At 55.7% G+C, this 22,516-nt stretch overlaps 1 protein-coding gene across 3 annotated transcripts in view; it reads right to left on the bottom strand.

The window, feature by feature from the left end:
- LRRC4B (leucine rich repeat containing 4B) overlaps positions 1-22,516 on the bottom strand; it is a 34,577-nt gene that overhangs the window by 4,259 nt on the left and 7,802 nt on the right. Inside the window, exons 2-3 of one of the 3 annotated variants that reach the window (XM_074315506.1) lie at positions 16,509-16,626; positions 14,136-14,466 (exon numbers count right to left, since the gene is read on the bottom strand). In XM_074315506.1, the coding sequence (XP_074171607.1) occupies positions 14,136-14,432 (297 nt within the window). In that variant the 5' untranslated portion in view covers positions 14,433-14,466; positions 16,509-16,626. Of the gene's footprint in view, positions 1-14,135; positions 14,467-16,508; positions 16,752-22,516 lie in introns of those variants that run through there. The other 2 variants (XM_019741580.2, XM_074315505.1) reach the window with 2 other exon arrangements.

The following is a 22,516-nucleotide window of genomic DNA, read 5'->3' as shown; positions in this document are numbered from 1 at the left end:
CAATCCAGCAGAAATACCCCGCGAACTATGTATTTTAAATTTCCCAGAAGCCACGTTAAACGAAAACCCAAAACAGGTGAAACCAATTTAATCATACATTTATTTAGCCCAGTAGATCCCAAATATTATGATTTCAACATGTAATCAAGATGAAAACTGAATGAGAAGTTTGACTTTCTTTACACCCGGCCTTCCGATCTCACGTGTGTGTTACAGTTCACGTGCTCGGTGTGTGGGTTGCACGCGTCACACGGTGCTTTCCTGACGCCACGGTGCTTCACAGCACAATCACATTTTGTCCCCCAGCAGCCTGTGAAGAGGACCGTTAGGGCCCCATTTCAGGAAGGAGGGAATGGAGGCACAGGGAGGTGGAGACTGGCCAGGGTCCCACCCGCACAGCCACCTCTCACTGACCGGACGGATGGCATCGCTGTGACCATTCGACAGAGCTCCAGATGTGGCCACAGATGTGGCCATGAAGACAGAGCTCCATTTACATCCCATGTCCCTGCCCTGGTTGTAGGGTCTATCACTTGAGCAATTGGGGCCTAGGTCCATGGCTGGCCCTGAAGGGACAATGATGACAGCCACTTCGGGGGCAGTCAGGAAGGGGGAAGGAGGTCACAGGGCCAGCGCACAGGCAGTGCCAGCTCCTCCAGAGTGCTCAGGGGCTCACATCACATCGTCATCATTACTGTTATTACTGGTGTTGAGTAACTGCTGCTGTGCCGCTGGGATTAGAGCCCTGAGCCTTCTATCCCAAGGCTACTTGCGGCCACCTATGGAGGACGGCTCCAGGGTGGCAAAAATCGGGTCGTAGTGTGACACTTGCTGTCCCCAATTCCCGAGCCCGACCCTCCGTTCTCTGGCTCCCCATTCTGTCCCCTCCTCTCCAGTCCATTGCCCCAGCCCCAGCCCAGCTTGCCCCTCTCCCACCTGGACACCTGGCCACGGGAGGTCTGTTTACACCCATAGCTCCCTGACCCTCCAGCGTACAGCCGTCCCAGAGGCCCATCCTTCCCAGAACAAGACTCTTCCTCTCCACACAAACCAGGATGACAGGAGGGTACCACCCCCCATTAAGACACAGTCCCTGCCTGGCATGCCTTTCTCCCCTCCTCCTTCCCATCTCCCTTCCGTCCTAGCAAGTCCCCGAACAAGGCAGACTCATCTCTGCCTCTAGGCCTTTGCACTTGCCGTTCCCTCTGCCAGGAACACCTTTCCTGGCTACCTCTCCTCTGCCTTCAACACCCAGCTCAGGGTCTGTCACCTGCTGCAGAGGACGTCCTGACCCCATCTACCTACCCCGGCCCCCGCCCTGAGCTCCGCTGCCCCAGCTGTCTGTCTGCCTCTGTCCCCTCTTGGGGTCCTTCCTGACCAAAATTGGGGTCCATTCCCTAGGTGGAAACCAGATTCCTGGGAATTTGGAAAACAACCTGGCACTTTGCCAGAGGGAGGGTCCTTGTGACCTCAAGGTGCAAGGGACAGACAGACAAGGGATATATGGGCTCTCAAAACTTTGGATTGCTCAAGTCACTTTGAACGGCTTATAGGGACAATGGGGATAACAGAGGACATACACAGCACAGAGTAGGTGTCCAGGAAGGGACGTCCCCTCCCAGCCAGCCCTCCTTCCTCTAATAAACACCAACCGAAGTCTCCTGGGGCCAGGCCTGTGCTGGGTAGCAGGTTAGATAGAAGAACGAAGCAACTCTCTTTCTTCTGATAAAAGCAACATATACTCATTTTAAGAAAAAGCATAAGAAAAAAAGAAAAATCAGCCAAAGGGCCTGTGCCCAGAATTCACTTATGTGGACACCTTGGTGTACAGCTCCAATCTCTTTCCCTGCGCGTACAATGCAGGGATGTAGTTTCCATCATCTTTTTCATGTTTTTACAACATTTTGGTGATATGATACCCTCTCCTGGGCCCTGCATTTCCCCGTAACAGTATTATATTGTGAGCACTTTCCCATATCGTGAATCATGCTTCAGAAACCGTGTCCTGGCTGTCTAGAACTTGTTCCCAGGCTACCCCTACTTTTGGATGCTGACATGGAACGGACAGGGCCCGTCCTTTATTGTCCTTATTATGCTTCCGCGGTCTCTAATTTCCTGCGGTGAACATGGCTGACTCTTCAGCTGGACAAAACCTGGACAAAGTGGCATTTTGCACCCAGGAGGCGGTGAGTCTCACCTAAAACAAGCTGGTGGGTGATTGGCCTAAGGAGGCTCCTGCCACTGGGGAGGTGGCCACTGCAGTACCTGACTTCCCTGGGACCAAAGGGCAGACATGACGGCAGGCTGGCCTGGGAGGCAGCAGGAGGGTTCCGGGAGGCCCCCCGCTGGCCTGGGGCCTCTGCGCTGGCTGGCCTTGGGGCTGTGCCTGTCTGTGCAGGAGGCTGAGGGGCAGGACAGGGGCCTGAGCTCTGGAAGCCTGGCTCTGCTGTGTGGGTGCCTGGGGCCTTGGTTTCCTCATCTATCCGAGGACACATGCAGTGCAGCCCAGGCTGCACATTTCCCAGCACAGCTTCTCACAGGACCATCCCTTGAGGTGCTAAACAGGAACATGACAAAATCTTTCCTGGTCAAAGGCATTGGGAGCCCGCGTGTCTCCCCCAGAGGTTCCAGTGCTCAGTGGGTTAAAGTTCCCAGATGCCCTTCATCCTTCGGGAGAGGACGGTTTTGCTTTGCCCCACCCTGTGTTTCCAGGACGTCATGACCACAGCACCCTTTGCACAGGATGCCTTTCTCATCGCCCCGGCAAATGCTGGCGAAGCACAGAGCAGGCCCTCACTGCTATTTCTGTTATTTATAATGATAATAATAATAATAGGAGGAGGACATTCCCATCATCGCTGATCACCAGGGAGAGAACGAGGGGGACTCTGAAAGGTTAGACTTGAGAGTTTGGACTGAGAAGTTGAGAACAGAGGGATTGCTGGCCCAGGTGCCAGAGAGAACTCTGAGGAAGTGGCGCCCTCTTCCCGTCTTAGTCACTTACTGGTGGGGGTGTGGGGGGGCAGTTCCCAGGAAGCCCCTCTGCAAACCAAGCAGGGAAGTGCTGCCGGGGGCCCCCTGCCCCTTCCTCCTTGCAGGGTTCCTGTTCTCAGCACAGCCTCTCCAGTCCAGCCTCCCAGTCAAAAGCCGACCTGCAGACTTGAATCCGGAACCAGCCACCGCCTCATCTGTGGGGGCAGCCGGCAAGCCTGATGGTTCTAGCCCTTTTGAATGTCTCATTGACAGTCATCTCTTCTCCATCCCATGGCCCACCCAGCTCAGGCCTCAACTTGCTCGGCCTCCAGTCTCTCCCCTTCACTCCATCTCCAGGGTCTTGCTACACCCAGAGCTGACCCTGCCGCTGTCCTCCTCTAGAGCCCTCCGTGGCTTTCCAGTGCCCTCAGAGGAAAGTCAGCCTGTGTCGGAAGCCTTGCTTGGCCTGGAGTGTACCTGCCTCGCCTCGCCCTCCACACGGCCCCTCGCTCCAGCTACCTTTCAGCCTGTATCAGCTCCTGGAACTATCTTACCAGGCCCTCCACCTTTGCATGGGCTGTTCTCTTTGCTCAGCAGGCCCTTCCCTTTTAATCTACCTGGAAAACTCCTGCTTACCCCTCATTCTCCCGGCCCAAATACCTCTTCGTCACTGTTTATTTCTTGATTGATAAAGCAGTTCTGAGGGAGCAGACAGGGAAGGCCCATTATCTGTGGAAGGACATCACAACGTCATTTGTCCTCAGCCTCACAGCTCCAAAGTAGCGGGACCAGGCCTCAAAGTCTGCTTCTCCAGAATCTAAACACAAGGTCCCCACCCTGAACTGAGAGGGCGGGACTCTTCGCAGGTTTCAGTGTGTTTTTCTCAGCAACACAGCTCGTCACTCAAACATTACCTGTGCGTTAATTTGTTCATTTGACAGTCTTTAGGTGCCTGCTATGTGTCAAACACCATGTGGGGCTCCGGAGGGCCAGCTGTGGACAAGACAGCCACAGCCATCTACCCAGAGCCTGACCTCGAGTGGGGAAGAGAGACGCTAAACGTAATAATTACACGAATGATCATTTTAAGCGCAATAGTGTAACAGGTCGCAGGCGCTGTCCTGGCTGCAGGGGGAGACACAGGCTTCCACAGCAGTTTAAACCTCCCTCATCCAGAGAAGGTGATCGCAAACCCTCTCTGAGGCCGGGGGCCAGGTCACCCTTGTGGCCGCTGACAGAGTGGGATGGACGCGGTGGTTCTTGGAGCAGACCAATGCCCCCAGCCTCTCAGCCAGACGTCTTGGCCTGAAATTTTGCCATGTGGCAGAGGAACGAGGCCTGGGGTCCTACCTCTGATGACCGCTTATGGCCCGAGTTCCCAGGCCCCTCACTTCTTCACCCACATTTGCTAAGCCCACCCTCACCCACACCGGCTCCGTGTCGAGTGTCAAGGACACAGACACCAGTCAGGCAAGGGATGTCGGCTCCATCAGTGACCACCTCCTGCCCCCAGGGGGGGCTTCTCCCCTCTCTTTTATTCTGCAACTTCATTCATGGAAAGTAAATGCTACTATTGCTGAAAAAACCCCACTGTGTTCTGTTGGAATTTTTAAGAAAATAAAACTGTCAAGAAATTCTTTATCAAAAATTTAACTGTGATGGGAAAATGATTAAGTGAATTATTCATCTTAACACTATTAAGATAAATTGTTTTTATACATTTTGAATGTAATGAACTGATAACAAAAATGTAGTGAACAGTGGTACCTCGGTTTTTTAACGTAATCCATTCTGGAAGACTGTTCGAGTTCTGAAACGTTCGAAAACCGAGGCGTGGTTTCCCCATAGAAAGTAATGCACAATGGATTAATCCGTTCCAGACCTTTAAAATCAACCCCTAAAACTGCAAATTTAACGTGAATTTTACTATCTAATGATACCATAGATTCATAAAATTTATGGCACTTGTAAACCGAAATATTCGTCAACGGAGACGTTCGAAAACCGAGGTACCACTGAACTTACTTTTGTATTTCTTTTTGAGTCAATTTTTTTTTATATTCACAATTTTTAAAAACATTGTTATTTTTCTGTACCAGCTGCTTCCATGATGACCTCTCCTGTTTCCTCCTTCCCTGAGATGAGGGACTTGTCCCTCCCTTTTCAATGGGGACTTCCCTGATTGCCAGGATGTGGCTGGAGCCTGGCAGGCGTGGGGACTACTGCAGGCCTCCACCTCACTCTCTGAGCCACTCAGGCCCAGACTCAGCCTCCCGACCTTGGCGTCCTCCCCTGGGGCCCTGAGGACTAAGAGAGAACGAGCCCAGCCCAGCAGCAGGTTGCCACTCAGACCACAGCGTCTCCTCTTTCAGTGAAGTCTGTTATTGCATCATTCCTTCCCAACCCCACAACAAATCCTAAAGTTGCTCCTGCTAGGAGGCTCCAGGCCACGCCGGTATTGACCTCTAAGCAGTAGGGTGTCTAGAGGTTCCATGCGCACTTTGGAGGAGCCATACTCGGTGAGGACAGCTGGAGCCAACCAACCGCTCAGCTCCCCTGGCACCCACCACCACAGGTTAGTCCTCTACCTATACACCAGGTGGGGGTGGGGAAGGAGTCTGGCCCGAGCCCAGGAGCCCCCACCCTTTCCTGGAGAGGAAAAAGCCCGAACTCCACTGGCCTTCAGCACCCCAAATGACCCCTGTGCCCATCCCCCCCCAGCTGTTCTGCATGCCGTGTCGAGCTGAGCCGGGCAGCCACGTGGTAAAGGCTCTGTGGTCAGGCTGTCCCTGTACAACCTGTGTGACTTGAGGTGAACTTGAGACCTCTTGGGGCTTACAAAGGAGTCTGTAAGACCCCTGGGATTGGTGAGAGGAGTAAATGCCTTTTCACATGTCAGGGGCTTAGTTCACCACCAGCACCTAGTAGGTGTGCCATCCATGTCCATGCTTGTCACCCTCCTCCTCACCTGAGCTCCTGCAGTCCCCTCCCAGAACACCATCTGAGCCTCTGCACTTCCACAAGGCCCTCGTCACTCAAGGTTTCCTAAGAAAGCCTTTCTCCTGGATAAGCCTCCTGACCATCTCTGCCTGGTGAGACCTCTCCTCCTGATGCCTGCCCCACTCATTCAATTATGTGACCATCCATCCATCCACGCATCTATCCTCTTCCCTCCCTCCCTTCCACTCACTTTCTTTCACTCATCCACCTAGGAGTTGTCCCCTGAGGCCTCTGGGGCCAGGCCCTGTCCTGGGTGCTGAGCCAGGCCTGATGCCCCACCCCCAGGATCCCAGACAGGCATCTAAACCTGGGTGCAAATAATACACGGGTAATTCTATATCACAAGAATGCACTAGTGTCTAAATGCACCCCAGCTTTGCATAAGGCAGCAGCTGGGTGGAGTGGAAAACAGGTTAGGTGGGGGCTCAGGGATCAACCATCTCCCTTCCCAGGATGGTGTCCCCGCGCCCCCCCACCCCGTCTTGCCTATTTTGCTTGGCTTTCGCCTCTCATTTCCATCTAGCATGCGCTGCATCATGCAGTTGACCCTTGAACAACACGGCTTTGAACCGTATGGGTGTTTTTTCGATAAATGCCTGCACTGTATTCAATCTGACGTTGGGAGCCTGTGGATGTGGAGGGCCGACTGCAGGCGTTGTTCACCATATTTTTATATCAGGAACTTGAGTATCCATGGATTTTGGTATCTGCAAGGGGTCCTGGAATAACCCCCTCGCGGATACCGAGGGACAACAAAGTTTTGGAGGAGTTTTGTTATACACAGACTTTCGACTGGGCAGGTGTCAGCACCCTTAGCCCCCCGCATTGGTCAATGGTCAGCTGTATTCTGTGCCTTCTGCCCTGTCTGTCCACCCAGCTTCACGGGGGCAGGAATGTGTACCTGTCCTGCTCACTGCGCCTAGAGCAGCACCTGGCAAGAAGTAGGTGCTCAAACCAATCAGGGCCGTGAACTGGGTGCTGTGGACGCACTAGCGGGGTCCGTCAGACGCAGGAGGAAGAGGGACTCGAGGTCTCAGCCGGGCTCCCCACTAGGAGCCTGTTTCCACGTGGAAACGAGACCCACTTCACAGTGGTGTGAGGATTAAAGCACCGGTATCTGGAACTGAGAGGAGGAGTGACTGGTACGAGGCAGACGAGGCAAGTGGAAACAGTGAGTGTGGCCATTCGAGGACGAGACCTGGAAGGACTGAAAGCGAAGGGCTGGGGCGGCGTCTGGGCCCAGCAGAGGGCGCCCCTGAGTGCGGTGTGGCTGGTACCAGGCCAGTCAGTTTGGGAAAGGTCTTCACTGGGAGGGGAACAGGGGCCGGTTTAAAGCCCAGGGCTGATGTGGTGATTCTGGCTGGGGGTGGGAGACAGATGAAGGCCAGGAGGCAGCAGAGGCAAACATCCTGATGAGCAAGGATGAGGCCAGAGCCAGTACAGCAATCCAGTCACCAGGGCGCGGGACCCAGAGCTGCAAATTCGCAGGCATCAGAAGAGCATTAAGAAATCAAGTTCTGCAGCCAGCCTGCCGGGCTAAGTCCCAACCCCATGCACTAATGGTTGCCTCTTGCACAAGAGTCTCGCTCTCCTACAATTTCCTCATCTGTAAAATGGGGCTAAGGAGAGGACCACTCATGGGATGGTTGTGAGGGTGAAGTTTGCTGATCATGGAACTAGGACTTGGAGTGACACTGGGGGCCGCATGCATCCTCCCAGCCCACCCTCCTGGCGGGTCGCTGGCTCAGAGAGGGAATGTAATTAATGGAAGGGGAACATGGGTTTTCTGCCTTAGTTTGCTCAACTGAAAAGTGGAGATGAGACTGCCACCACTCCCCACCCCTGGGGCTGTCATGAGGTTTAGAGGCCACATGGCTTCTCTGATTCGGTAATTTAACAGGACAGCAGGCTCTGTGCTGAGTGTCGGAGCCAGCAGTGACTGAGGCTGGCATCCACGGTCCCGTCGGTGGGCTGTGGGACCAGCGGGGCTTGCCTGGGCTGGGCGGGAGCTCAGAGAACGCGCTTTTGAGGTTGCCGTTTCTCTGAGTCAAGAAAGACGATGGCGACCGACCGTGACAACGGTCTTACTGTCTACATTCTCTGGCATCCTCGGCAGCTGACCACTTGCCAGGCTAACTCATCACACATGTGCTGCCTCATCTGATCTACCAGCGACCACTGTGTCCCTGGGGCCATAAAGAACGCCTGGCACATGGTGGCACCAAATTTCTCAGCGGCTCTGTGACAGGGAGATTTATCATCCCCATTTTAGTGGTGATAAAACTGAGGCCCAGACGGGCTTGACAATACACCTGAGGAAAGTTTGAGTCAAAACTCAACTGTCCCCTGCAATCATAAGTGCTGCTAACATTTCTGGGTGGTCGCTGTGTGTTGTTGTTTTTTAAATTAAGTTTTAAAAACGAATTGGACATCCTACTTGAATTCTTTGAAAGCACAATACTGTATTCTGAGCATTTTCCTGTGTCATTCGCTGTTCTTCGAAACTCCGCTCTACGTGGTTGCATCACGTGTGGTGAAAATGCCGTGAGTTATTTAACTGAGGCCACGACTGTAAGGGACACAGGCTGCTCCAGTTGGGCCGATCTAACTCTACAGTGCCTCTGAGTATGTCCCTCGGAGGGGTTGATTGGTTTCTCAGGTCAGAAGCACACGCCTGGCCAAGTGCACTCACACGCTCTGCCCACGTGACCTCACGGCAGACCCCCGAGGGACCCACGGCAGCCCGCTACAAACCTCTGGGATTAGTACTTTGTTAGGTTAAGTGCATGTCCTCTGAGCCACCAATCCCCCTGGTGTATATTCCAAGACATTATCACAAACGTCCCAAAGGGTTCCCAAGGGAGAATTTGTGGTGGGGGCAGCGTGAAGCCTCCTGGGTGTCTGTCCTAATTGGGGGGGTAGGTGGGCAGGGTATGGGGGGGTGTCCATCAAGGGGAATTCTATAGCAGTTAAAGCAATGGAGTAGACACACACACACACACACACACACACACACAGAGCCATGTGGATGGCTCTTAACAACCCAGGCCGAGTGAAAACAGTGAGACAAAGAAAGCCATCTATAACACAGCTTCATTTACATAAATTAAAAATATACACACACAAAGCAACAATAAGCATTTTCCAGAACACACACAAGCAGAAAGATCCACAATAAACACATTAGGGTGGTTGGCTCTGGGGATGAGGGGACCAGAGCAGGACCAGGACACAAGCAGTGAGGGAGGAAGCCGACAGGATGGGGGTCTCACTGAGGAGGAGAGTGGGCTGGCTGAGAGTGGGTCTACCCGGACCCACCAGGAGACAGAGGAGCAGGGTGGTACCGGACCTGCCTGGCCAAAGGATGCCTCCCCAGCCAGTGCCCCGGCTCCACCCCTGCTTCTCCAGGGGGCTGTGAGGACAGTGGCACGTGGCTCAGCCTGAGTGGCATCAGGGCTTCGAGGCAGAGGGCAGGTGCATCCCCATGCCTCCACCTTAGAAGGGGTCTCTGCGGGCTTTGGGCTTGCTCTCAAGCACAGTTAGGGGAGCACGGAAAAGTGCTGATTTTGAAAAATATTATTTTGGCCATGAAGGGCATTCAAACAACCACCTCCACCACCTGCTGTCCCCATCATGTCACTGAAGGGCATTCTGACCCTCCCCAAACGTCGCCACCATTGTCCCAGTGAGAGGCCAGTGTGGCCACTCAGCGTAGCCACTTGGTCGGTGCACTTGGAGTCCCCCGCACTTCCCGTGTAGCCCACGATCCTCACTGCTCCACAGACCAGGGCAGTGGGAACAGGTGAAGGGAGCCCCAGGGCACCCCCATTCTCAAAGCGCCACAGGGATTCGACGCTTGTTCCGCTAACAGATGGTCCCCCGCCTCTGCTAAGTCCCCTGGGTGGGAGCTTGCAAGAGTGCCTTCCTTCTATTCACCCACAAATGTCTGCTGAGCACCTACTGTGCACCAGGTTCTCTCTGCTCCAGGTGCTGGGGAGACCAGAAGGGAATGGGTGAAGTCCCTGCCCTCAAAACAGTCTGTGCAGGAGCCAGATGACAAGTGAGTGACCATGGACAGGGGAGGCTCTCAAGTCTCCAGAACTCAGACCATCTCTACAGAGCTTTGGTGCCACACCCCTTGTGTGCATGCGTGTTTGGGAGGCTCACTGCCACCGCGAGGGAAGACAACACTCAAATGAGCAGGACACACAGGGCTGACGGGGCAGCGCTTCTCTGATCTGCCCTCCGGCCCTGCAATTCCACCTGTAGGAATTGATCCCAAGGGCAGAATCCAGCATGTGTGGAAGAACCAGCACCAAGGACATTGTATCAGTGGAGACGTTGGAAACAAGAAGGGACTGCCTAATACCAGGACGCCTAGCGCCGGAGTCGACATGACAGACGAGGGTCAGTGTCAGGGACAAGGACGTTTCACGGTGAAGCTCCTAGGTGCCAAAAGCAGTAGCAAACAGCAGGAAATTCTGTGATTTCGTTTTTTCTTTGGGAAAAAAAAGGACAGCAAGAAATCGGTTTACTGACCGGAGCCTACTGCGTACAGACTGAGAAGGTACGTGGAGAGTGTGGGACTGGCAGACACCAAGACTCATAGGCGTTACCTGTGGCTGTCAAATTACAGCTGGCTTTTGTACCTGCGTTTTTACTCAGGTATATTTTCTAGTGTTTCTAAATTAATTTGTATTCATTCTGTAATCAATAATTTAAAAATACATGTACAGAGGCACCGAAAAGAGCGAGGAAGGCTTTAAAACAAGATGTAGCAGTAGTTATTTATATCAACTGTAAATGGTGGGACTAGGGTGACTTTTTTCATCTTTTTAATTTAGATAATTAAAAAGTTATTATTTTTAAAGCTCCTCTAATAGGTCCCAAGGTGGCCCCATCCTGCCACCTGCAAAGTGTCCACTAAGGAGGCCAATTCGACTGAACGCTCACAAGCACCCACTCTTGTGGACAAGGCACTCTCTACCCTCATGGAATGTGCAGTGTGGGGGGTCAGTGGTTTCCAGAGTGGGGGTGCAGGGACCCCCAGGATGAGAAATGACAGTGTTAGGGCTTCGAGCATGTTCCCTAATCTTTTAACAGCGTCCACTTGTGTGTGTGCTTTATAATGTACATAGCGCATGGATGCCATACACGATGTTTGACTTACAAATAAATTCATCTATGTCCACCGGGCTCACATGTGTATTCTGTCAGGGATGCGGATCAAAAAGTTTTGGAGGCCAGTAGCCCGGAGATGGAGACACGAGCAAACAGGTCCAACCAAAGGGACCAGCTCAGACCTAAGACCTTGGCGTCACCGTCTCTCTCTTCCCCCTTTCCCACATCCACTCTGCAGGAAAATCCGCTCACCTACACCTTCAAAACAGACCCAGAATCTGCGTACTTATCAGCACCTCCACCACAACCAGCCTGTCTGAGCCAAGACACCCTTGCCCCTGCAGTCTGTGCCCAGCACCGTGGACAGAGACCAAGTCAGAGCCTGCCTGTCTTCTGCCCGGAGCCACCCAGAGAAGAGCCCAAGTTCTCACTGTGACCATGAGGCCCAGCAGGATCTGCCCCCATTGTCCCCTCTCAGCCCTCCCCTCCCGCTCTCTCACTTGGCCCCTCGCTCTGCTCCAGCTGGAGGCCTGGCTGTTCCTCCCACCTTGCAGCCCCCTGCCTGGAATGCCCTTCCCCAGATGTGCCCAGGCTCCCTCCCTTACCGTCCCCAAACATGTGCTCAAATGTCACCTTTTCCACGAGGCCACCCTGATCTATGTGTCTGCAAAGCTGCGGCCAGAATCCCCCTCTTGCACCCACCACCCCTCCCCCTCTACTTACTTTCCCCACTTCCTTTAACAAACACAAACCACTGACCGACTACACCTATGTCTAGACCATAGACCGCAGACTCAGTGAGGGCAGGGCTGGCTGCTGGTTTTGGTCACTGATGTGTCCTGAGTGCCCAGACCCCTGCCTCCCACACACAAGAAAATGGGAGACATTTAATCAACAGAAGCGTTTAGGGTAAGGGCTGGGGTGTCTGGGGTGGGCTGTGGACCCCGAGTGGAAGGCGGTGAGGGAAGGCTGGCCTGGGAGACCCCAGGGCCAAAGAGAGGCATATTCAGGCAGAGCGACAGCCTGAGCAACTCCTCAGCACCGGGAGAGCGACCAGTCGGCCGGAGAGGCTGGGTCAGGCTAAACTAAGGGGATCGGTTATTGCAATAAAGAGCCTGAACTTCATTCTGGAGTCCAGAAGCTTGCAGATGGTTTTAGGCAAAGGAGAGCACCTGGTCGCTTGTGTTTCGGAGGGCTGCTTGGTGGCCGCTGGGAGGATGGGCCGGGCATTGAAGGAGGTAGGACATGGCAGGGCTCTGGGGTGCTGCTCGGTTGCTGTCAGCTACGTGCCCTCCACAGGTCTGTGGGCGGCATTGAGAGCAGGCCCCACACTCGGTGGGCGCTCAGCAAATATTTGTAGGATGAAATTGTTCATCAAGCTCCCCAAAGAGAAAAAGAGATGCTGCCATGGCCTTGGGCCACTGTTGGAGTGGACTCAGCAGCTCCTTCTTACAGATGTACCGCCTGGTGCTCTAACCTCCACCGCCAGCTCTCTAGCGCAGCTGTCCCAGCCTGACGGCTGGCTCATTTATTTGTTTACTGCTGCTTCCCTCCTAAAATGTAAGCCAGCCAGGGGCAGGGAAAGGCTTTGCCAGTCATAGTCATCACCTAGGACAGGGCTTGGCACAGAACGGGTGTTGCTGACTGTCAGGTGAATAAATGAAGGTTGGATGGATGGAGTCAGAGGCAGGTGTATGATGACAATGAAGGGGAGTGTCACCCCCTTCAGGGGGACATGACAGGTCAGCTGGGACTGCAGCTGGAGGGGTGTGAGGCGGACTCAAAGCGCACTGGTAGAAGAGGTAAGGATGTGACTGGTGAGGTGGCCTGCAGCCAGAGGACACCATCCTGCAGGAGCAGGGGTGGGGTGATGTGAGCCGGCCCCTTCTGTTTCCGGACCCCAACTCTGGCTTCACTGTTCCTTGCCCCACGGCCACCCAGGAGAGGACAGCCTTCTTGCCTGTGGCAGTGCGCCTGGCACTGCCCCCCTAACAGGTCCCCTCTTTCCCTAGCAGAGGGGAGCCCTGGTCCCCAGGCTTTCTAGGAGGGTCAGATGGGGGCTGCAGACCCCACCCCCTTCCAGAGGGACAGAGCAGGAAGTGTGGTGGAGGAGGGGAATGTCAGCCCAGGGAACCTGGGACATTTGCACAAGAGCCCTCTTCCTCCTGGCTTTATGAGCTGGGGCAGGAGAGGTCTGCAGCGATGGGGGCAGGGGACTGACCAACAGTGGATCCCAACCGGGGCAAGTCATCCCAGGGAGTATGGGCCAACATCTAGAGACGTTTTTTGGAATTGAGGGCTAGTGTTACTGGTACCTAGTGGCAGGGACACTGCTCAGCACAGGAGGCCCCAAGCAGCAAGGGAGAAGAGGAGGAGGGACCCAGCTTCACACAGGCACAGCTCTGCCCCCAAAGCCCCGTTCAGGGCCCATCTGAGCCAGTCATAATTAATGGGGCGGCCGCCGCCCTGTCCCAGCACAGCTCCAGGCACAGGATACTCCCCAAGTCTCATCCCCTCCTGGAAACAGAGATGCGAGCCATACAGAAAGAGAATGTGTGCTTGCCAGGCGCCAGGGCGATTTTAAACCTATCAGTCTGCACCCCAAACCCTCGGGAAGGGGCTCTTATTACCCCCATTTTTTAGATGAAGACCCAGAGGTACAGTCATGCCATCACGCGCCTGAGGCCACGCAAGGCAGGGCTGGGTGCGGTGCAAACCGCACAGAGGCCCTGTGGGAGCGTGGCTCTTGGCACAACCTGTGACTCCAGGACCAGGTCAGGCCCAGCACTTGCCTGTCCCCCACTGTGTGAGATGGGCAGGTGGTCCTGTCTGGGCCCCAGCACAATGACACAGAGACAGGGAGCCTCGTGCCCGAGAAAACCCAGATAGCTTTGGTTCAGGGTAATGGGATGCAGACAGCATCTCGTGAATGTCCAGGGGGTGGCGTGAAGAGTGGGTGGGGACACCCAGAAGGCCCTCGCCTGCTCAGGGTGGAGGACCAGCCACCACCTGTACCCCTCCCCACACAGGCCCCGGCTCACCTGGATGCCGTTCTCCTGGAGGTTCAGGTACCGCGTGTTGACAGGGATGCTGGCCGGCACCTCGGCCAGTTCTCTCCTCGTGCAGATCACGCGGCTGGCCTGGTTGCTGCAGGAGCAGGCCGCGGGGCACGAGGTGGCGGGCGGGGAGCCCCCTGCAGCAGCTGATGTCAAGGCCACACCACCCCCGCCGGCCCCCAAGGGTGGGGAGAAGAGCCAGAGGAAGAGCAGGGCCCCGTGGGGCCAGGACATCCTACCGGGCGGCAGTGGGGGGCACAGGGAGCCGTGGGCGTGCGCCATCCTCAATGGTCATGCTCCGTGTGGGTGCCGGGGGCTGTGGGGTGAGGGGAAGAAGGAGAGGCTTAGTGAAGGTCAGGGACCTGTGTGGCCCAGCTTCTCCCCAACATCCAGCCCTCTGACGCTGCTGCCACCATCACTACCTCCCTGTCCCATGCTCAAGCCCCCAGAGGCTCATTCTCCCAGCCCCCTATGGAGGGACAGATAGACCCAGATGAGGCAAGCCAGCAGGCAGAGGGAGGCCCAGGGAAGGGCTGGCCCCGCCCCCTGCACTCCTCTCATCTCATCCTCTCCCTGCTGGGAAGATTGTATGCCCTTTTCACAGAACCGAAAACTGAGGCTGGGGGAGAGGAAGTATTTGTCCAAGGTCTCTTGGCCAGTAAATGGAAAAGTCAGCCAGATTCAAAACTTAGTTCTGTGCATGATTTCAAAAAGGTAGATAAAAAGATAGAGATGGAGAGAGAGACAGACAGACAATAACAGAGAAAGGGGGAAGAACCCAGCAGGAAATCTGGGTGTAGGTCTGGCTCCCGTCACAGCACCCACCCTAGTCCTCTAGCGGCCAGTGTGAGCCTCCAGGAGGGGTGCCCAGCCTCCTGCCCCCTCCCCTCTCTCCTCTCTCCTGGAGTGTTTGCAAGGAGGCCGAGTTTCCCAGTCCACACACCCTCCATCACTCTCGGCCCTCAGTGTCCTCTGGCCCAGCCCAGGCTCTGTGGGCCTCGAAGCAGCTGCAGGGATTTCAGTTAGTCTCACAGGGGAACCTGAGAGAAGGTGAGGTGCCAGACAAGGCAACTGTGGAGGTGACAGGTGGGGGATGAGACAGGAGGCAGTGCTGGGGGAGGTGGGGGCCCAGTCTGCCCTGGAGTGGCAGGTGCTCAAGGCCAAGACAGTGTGTGGAGGGCCTGTGCCAGCAGCTGCCGCAGGACGGTGCTGGGGGCTGGGGACCTTGTGCCTGAGTTCTGGAGGAGGTGGGTAGTGTGGGGTCAGGTCTTCCCACCCCTACATCCACAGGACAAGAGAGGGAAAGGAAGATAAACTAATAGCGACAATAACAACAACAATAATAACACCGGCTCTGGAATTCTGCGTAAGCCTTTCCCATGCACCAGACCCCATCCACTGCTGTCTCACTGAAAGAAGCCTTACAATAACCAGAGGAGGAAGGGGCCCGATTTACAGATGAGGAGAGTGAGGCGCTAGGAGGTAAAGCGGCTTGTCCCAGTGCACGGAGCTGGTTGGTGGGGATGGAAGGGGATGGTGGCCTTGGGGCCATCCTCTGGCTCCCAGCCCCCCTTCCATGCAGTGTAGGGCACACACAGATGCACCCACGCGGGCCGGCAGGCTCTGCTCCGCCAGGCTGACCAAAGAGCTCCCCATGAGCTGTCTGCCCACTCACACCACCAGCAGCGACGGGGCACGCCCTCACACAGTGGACTCAGACCCACCGACACAGGCCCCGCGCACATGTGCGTGCACACACACACATTCTCTCTCGTTCTGCGGTTTCCTAGATCATTTCTACTCAGATCAAAATGCATGTGCATGTCTGTGTGCCTGAGTGCGAGTGTGCAAGCGAGAGCTAGACAGAGACAGAGGGACAGAGACAGAGGGACAGACAGAGACGGAGACAGAGACAGGGACGAGAGAGAGGGGGTTTATTCTCTGCCTGTATCCTGGACTCATTTTTCTCCCTGGAGGGCTGGGGCTGTGTGTGCCTCTATTTGATGTGAGGGCTGTGGAGTCTTTGCTTCCCCGAGTGTGACAGGGAGACAATTCTCCTTCCTGTCCTTAGCCCACCACTCCGGTCCCTCCTCATAAGACTGGTAGAGCCCACCAGGGCCAGGATTTGAGGCTGGGGGACCCATAGGCCAGGATGCCCCTGGGGCCATGGGAGCCTGCAGAGCCCACCGCAGGTCCATGCCTGCCAGTCAGTTTCTACCTCTACATCTGTCCCCACCTTTCCTGCCACCAGCCCCCACCCCATCACAGCTCCTGCAGCGGCTGGGCCTCCCTCCCCTTCCCTCCTGTGCCCTCGGCCATCTCTGTCCTTGTCCCCCGACCAGAGAGGGGGACACTCACCCCGGTGGCTCGGCTTCCGCTGGGCCTCTCCCTGCGCCCCAGGCCCCCTCCTCCACATGCTCCAGTCCGCCAGGGGCTGTGCCTCCCCAGTTCTCTGGGACTTCCTGTCCAGGTTGTGCTGGGGGGGGCGCAGGAGCTTCTTGGGTCTCCCCGCGCCCCCCCCTCCTGTCGCCCTTCCCACCCCTGGGGGGGCAGCTGTCACAGGCCACTGCAGCAGTCTTCTCCCCTCCCTGCTCGCCTCCTCCTGTCTCCTACCCCCACCCCCACCTCTACCTCGACTCTCCCCCCCACTGCCAGCCTCTCTTCTCTCCAGCCGCCAACCCCAGCCCCCTTCTTTTGTTTCCCAGCCCCTCCACCTCAGGTCGCTGTTCCTGTCCTCAGGCCTCAACCCCCTCTTCAGGCTCCCCCCTCACTGTCTGGCTTCCCTTGGGACCACCAGGCCCCCTCTCTCCTTCTCCTCCATCTCCTCCTCACTCTCGCTCGGTCCCCATCACCCTCTCTGTGTCTGGGAGCCGGTTTCAGTCAGATTCTCTGTCTGTCCGTTTGTCTTGGTCTCTCTCAGCCAGGCTCTGTCTGTCTCTCTCTCTCTTTCTCCGCGATTACAATTTCTAGTCACACGGCAGTGCAGAGCCAAGCTGTGCCTCAGCTCCCTCCCTCTCACCCCTCCCTCTGCCTTTCTCTCCTGAACGGGGAGGGCGCCTCCCCTCCTCCTCGGCCCCCCTTCCTTTCCAGTCCTCCCAGGCCTCCCCCTCCTCCGCTAATCAAAGGCTCCGTTATCTAATTAACCCATTGGTTCTGGGCAGCAGGGAAGGTCGAGGAAGTAAGGGGGAGGACGTTGACGGCTGGGCTGCCCAGGGAGGAGGGTCTGGGCCATGCCAAGCCTGGCCTCGTGGCACAGACAGCCTCATCAGCTGCATAACCAGGCAGGACTACCGCTGGCCCCCTCCCTCCACTGGCCACAAGCACCCCTCCTGCACCTGTCCCCCAGCCCTAGGGTAGACAGCCTAGCACACGGTGCTCCCCAGGAGATTCCAAAGGCTCCCACCACACTGCACAGCCATTTACTCCAACTCCCACCCCTGATATACCAGTGAACTGGGGCCCATATCACCAATACCCCAGCCCTTCCGCTGAGGGCCAGCTCCCATTCATGCCGCACAGAAACCCATGTCCACATGCAGCTCTCTGCCCTGGACCCCAGCCTGGTCCTGATATCTGCCTCCTCATACACTTCTGTAAAATGGGCAGGGAGGTTGCATTTGTTCATCTGATTCACCCAACCGTCAGTCCATCCATCCATGCAACAAATATTTTCTGAGGTCCTACTACGTGCAGACACTGGTATAGGTGCTGACAAATGCTACCTTCACCCTCAAAGCCAGGACACCCACAGGCCACAAAAGAGAAGCAGCAAGAGGAGAGCACATTCTAACCAATGTCACCCCAATACATTTAAAAAAAAAAGAAAGAACAGAGGACAGCACCATGCTCCAGTCCCACGACCTGAGTTTGAATCCTGGGTCCGCTGTTTACTTGCTATGCGGCCTCAGGCCACGGACTTCATTTTTCTGAGCTGCAGGAAAAGGCTGTGAAACAGGGATAATAATAGTATCTGTCTCTTCGGGCCTTTGAGGGACTGACTAGCTAAGTGCTCCGTACACAGCTCCACTTTACAAGGCAGGCAGCCACTTCTCACCCCCTCCCGCCCCAGGCCGTCACTCTGGCCCAGCCACCATCCTCCCAATGATCCGAGGCACCTCCTCAGTGGTCTCCCCACTTCTACCCTTGCCACCCTCCCAGTCTGTTCCACGCCAGTCAGAGAGTCCTGTCAACTTCCAAATCGGACCCTGCCCTCCTCTGCTCAGCAGGCGCTCCTGCTCCGTCTATCTCACCAGGGTGTCGGGGCAGAGACATCACTGGTTTACAAGACCCCTCGCCCCAGGCCGGGGGCTTCTGTGACCTCAGCTCCTACATCCTCCCCCTGCTCCTCATTCTACCACCTCAGGCCCCCCTGGCTTCTTCCGCTTCCACAACAGGTTGTGTACATGCCTGCCTCAGGGCCTTTGCACTCACTCTTCCCTCTGCCTGGTCCTCTCCTCCCCATTTGTCCCTGTCTCCTTTTGGGTCTTTACTCAGATGTGGCCTTTTCAGTGAGGCCACCCTGACCACCTTGCATCACATAGCCCTCACCCCCCCACCCCTCTCCAGAACCTTCACTGCTTTATTTTTCTATATATTGTTTTTCGCCACCTGACCTCTTATAAGCCCACACCCTGGAGTGTGAGCACCCCAAGGGCAGGGGCTGCGTCTGTTTTGTGCGAGGTTTGGTTCCCAGCATCTGCAATGGTTCCTGGCACGTGGCAGGTGCTCAGCAAACATCAGGAATGAACGGATAAGTTATCATTGCTGTTAGTCCCTATTTCTCCCTAGTTACACCGCATTCCCTCACATAATCACACTGAGGCACACCTGCCCAGCCACGACCCCCACTCTGCACACCAGCCCAGGACACACTCCAGCAGGTGCTCACCTCAGGCTCACGCCTCAGACTTATCCCGATCCTGAGGTCCCTTTCCAACCCAGGAGGCCTGCCCAGCGGAAGCAGCACATGCACAGGCCGCAAACACCACTGACCCCAGCTCAACGACCTGCCCAGATACTATAGTCCAGGTTCCAAACAGCAGGTCCCCAGTGCACCCCACTAAATGCCATGCCCTGAAGGGAGCTGCAGCTCAGATACCACTTTTGTGAGCTACACTCCTAGGTAGGACTGTGAGTCTGGACTCGGCTGTCCCCAGATACACCCCTCCACCACCCACGACAGGAGTGCTGGCTCACCCTTCCTCTTCTGAGCATGTTCCCAAAGCCAGGCACCGTGTATGCTTCTAATTTGTACCAACTCCTTAAATAACACCACTACCAATAGCGGTAACGTCTGCCACACGGCCGACACTGACCAGGCACTGCTCTGTAGTTCCCCCATTTGTCCTCTGAGAGTAGGCTGCTATTATCCCCACTGCACAGGTGGGGAAGCTGAGGCACAGAGGCCAAACGCACAGCTAGGAACTGGCCCCTCCTGGTTGGCCACGCCAGGGTCAAGGGACCCCAGGGACCCCCAAGCTTGTCATGATGGCTGCAAAAATCCCCACGGAGGTCCCCTGGGGAGTATGTTGTTCAACAGCTGTGCGCCCACAAGCCCCTGCCTTCATCCCCACTGCACAGGATGTGACAACCCCGCCGCTGCTCCACACCCTGCTGCAGAGGCTTTGTGACCTGCCCTCTGTGATGCCCCCCACCCCCACCCATGAACCCCTAATAGTGATGGCAAGCATTAACCAAGTACTTGCTACGTGTCTAGTGCCACACTAATAAGCATGGTGCACGCCTTGGGCCACTGGTTCCTCCCTGTGGCTCTAGGAGGAGGCAACTGTTCTTGTGTCCATTTTACAGATGGAGAAACAGACCCAGAGGGCTGTAGGCACTGGCTGAGGGTCACACAGCCTGCACGGGACAGCAGGGATTGGAACCCAAGGTCCAGAACTTGGCCAGGTCACCACCCTGCCTTTCTCATCCCAGTGCTCTGGGAGAGGCCTCAGCACAGCATACCTGCTCTTCACCCCCAGCTGGTGCAAGGGACAAAGCAGACAGATGCAAGAGGCCCCAAAGAGAGGAGAGGTATGAAAGGGGCAGAGACACAGTGAGACAGAAACAAAGACAAAAACTGGAGAGCAGTATGTGCTTGGGGGTGGCGGTGGGGAGACTGTAGGGGGCCGGCGGACAGAGAAGTGCAGATCCATAGGAAGGCAGAGGCATGGAGGTCCAGGAGCTCGAGGCCTGGGCCGGAGGCCTACCATTCTCCTCAGCCCAAGCTCTGAGAAATCCCGGGCACTGTGCCGGAAAGGATTCAGGTAGATGGCAGATTGGAAACTCGGGGGGCCCAGGGGAGGTGGGGCGAGGAGAAAAGGGAGGCAGGGAACATTCCTGTCAGGAATACTCATTTTGGGGGAAGAAGTTCAGAAGGTGAGAGAAAAGATAGGAAATTGACTGCCATCGCAGCAAGACAGATGGAGGTTAGAACTTCCCAACTGTGAGGGACTGAGGCAGAAGTGGAGCCTGGAGCCAGGAAGGTGGGGAGACATATAATCCAGGGAGAGCTGATGCTTCTCTCTCTGGATGCCTGTCATATGCACAAGGAGGGGAGCTGTTGAGGTGTGGGGGGAGGGTATAGGCGGCACAGGCTTTGGGGATGGATGAAACAATTTCACATGTGTGTCCCTCTGAGCCAGCCCGTGTCCTAAATGTTTCTAAAGATCAAATCAACCCCAAAGCCCTGAGAATTGACAGGCCCCTAACATTTAAGATAGAAGAACCCTGGGAAAAGGACTGCCCTGGCCCCTCATAGTTGCTGATGAGGACACAGGGCTGGGGAGTCAGCTCAGGACCTGCCCAGGTGACCAGCCACTAGGCGATGGGACCAAGCTTCTCAGGGGCAGAGGTGGAGCTGGGGAGGGGTGACTTGATTGGAGGAGGGGGATGGTCCTCTCCTATCTTCCTCAACTCTCCACTCAGAGGCACTAACTGGTCTTTCTTTACTAAAAAAAAAAAAAAAAAAAAAAAAAAGTCAACAAAGGCGGTATATACAACACTGACTGGTCTTTTATTTGGTCTTTCATATGCTCATTTAACAAATATTGGCTGGTGGCTCTTGCCCCAGGCTCCAGCCATACACCAGGCCCACTCCCACCTCAGGGCCTTTGCGCCTGCTGTTCCCTCTGCTCTGAGCTATCTAACAGGCTCTCTCGGTCTCCTTTCTAGTCTCTGTTCCGATGCCACCTTGGAGAGGGTTTCTTTGCCCCCACCTCCATCTCCTCTACTTTCTTTTCTTCGCAGCCTTCCTACAGCCTGGCATCCCCTGACAGACAGCGATTTGTTCTGTTTATTGTCTAGATAGCTCCCCACTAGAAGGTGAGCTCTCCAGGCAGGGAGTTTTGTGTGGCCAGTGCCTACTGCGTCCCCAGTGCCTAGGACACACTGACCCCCCACAAGTCAATACTTGCTGAATGAAGAAAGAGCTGGCAAGCGCCCCACCTCATGCTGGGTCCCCTGCTGGCACCCGGTGCACAGGGGCCAATGAGACCTGTTTTTTTTTGTCTTTAGGGAGTTAGTGGTACAGATGGGAGATGTTCAAAGGCTAAGGGAGAGGCTGAGCACGGGTGGGGGCCCGGGCCCATCTCAGCCAGGCACTGCCCCTGGCCCGCGGAGGTGATGTCGCAGCTAAGACCTGAGGACAAGCAGGAAGGGGAAGGACCCGTGTGCGAAGGCCTGGGGGCCTGAGAGGTAGAGGGGGTCAGGGAGCTGCATGGTGTCCAGCCCAGTTACAGTGCCACCTCCACAGCAGGCTGAGAGGCTGGGGTGTTGGGGGGGGTGCTGTGACAGGGGAGGGCAGGGTCACCTCTGGGTTAGAAAGACCCCTCTGAGGGGACTGGAGAGGGGAGGCTGGAGGCCGGGGAGGAGCTGGGCCAAGGGTCTGGGGAAGAGGATAAGGCCACTGCTGGGGCCATGGGGATGGAGAGGAGGGAATTAATGAAAAACTACAGTGAAAGCAGAACTTTACAAAGGCAGAACATAGAAGAGATGTAAGAGGTGATGGAGAGGGAGGGGCCAGGCTCTTCTTATAGAAAGGGGAGAGAGAGGACAGGAAGTTGGGGGAAGAGAATGGAGAGGTCCCTGGACACAGGCCGCCCAGCCCAATCTTTGCTTGTAGGCCTGACTGGGGAGCAGTGGCGGAGGGACACAAGCCTGACCGGTTGCCGTCATCCCTGGGCTCCCATTTCCTTCTCTGTAAAACAGGACGTGCTGACAGAGTGCTAGGAACTGTGTCTTGCGATCCCTCCATTTCCTCATCGGCGACATGGGAATTAATAAGATACTTTATGACCAGACACTCACTATATGAAGGCCTTAGAGCACCAGCTGTTTACCCGCCAGTATGCAATCATTGCGATGTT

The sequence above is a fragment of the Rhinolophus sinicus genome, linkage group LG11 (assembly GCF_036562045.2).
Source record: "Rhinolophus sinicus isolate RSC01 linkage group LG11, ASM3656204v1, whole genome shotgun sequence".
Classification (NCBI taxonomy): domain Eukaryota; kingdom Metazoa; phylum Chordata; class Mammalia; order Chiroptera; family Rhinolophidae; genus Rhinolophus; species Rhinolophus sinicus.
This window is presented reverse-complemented; position numbering and strand designations above follow the sequence as displayed.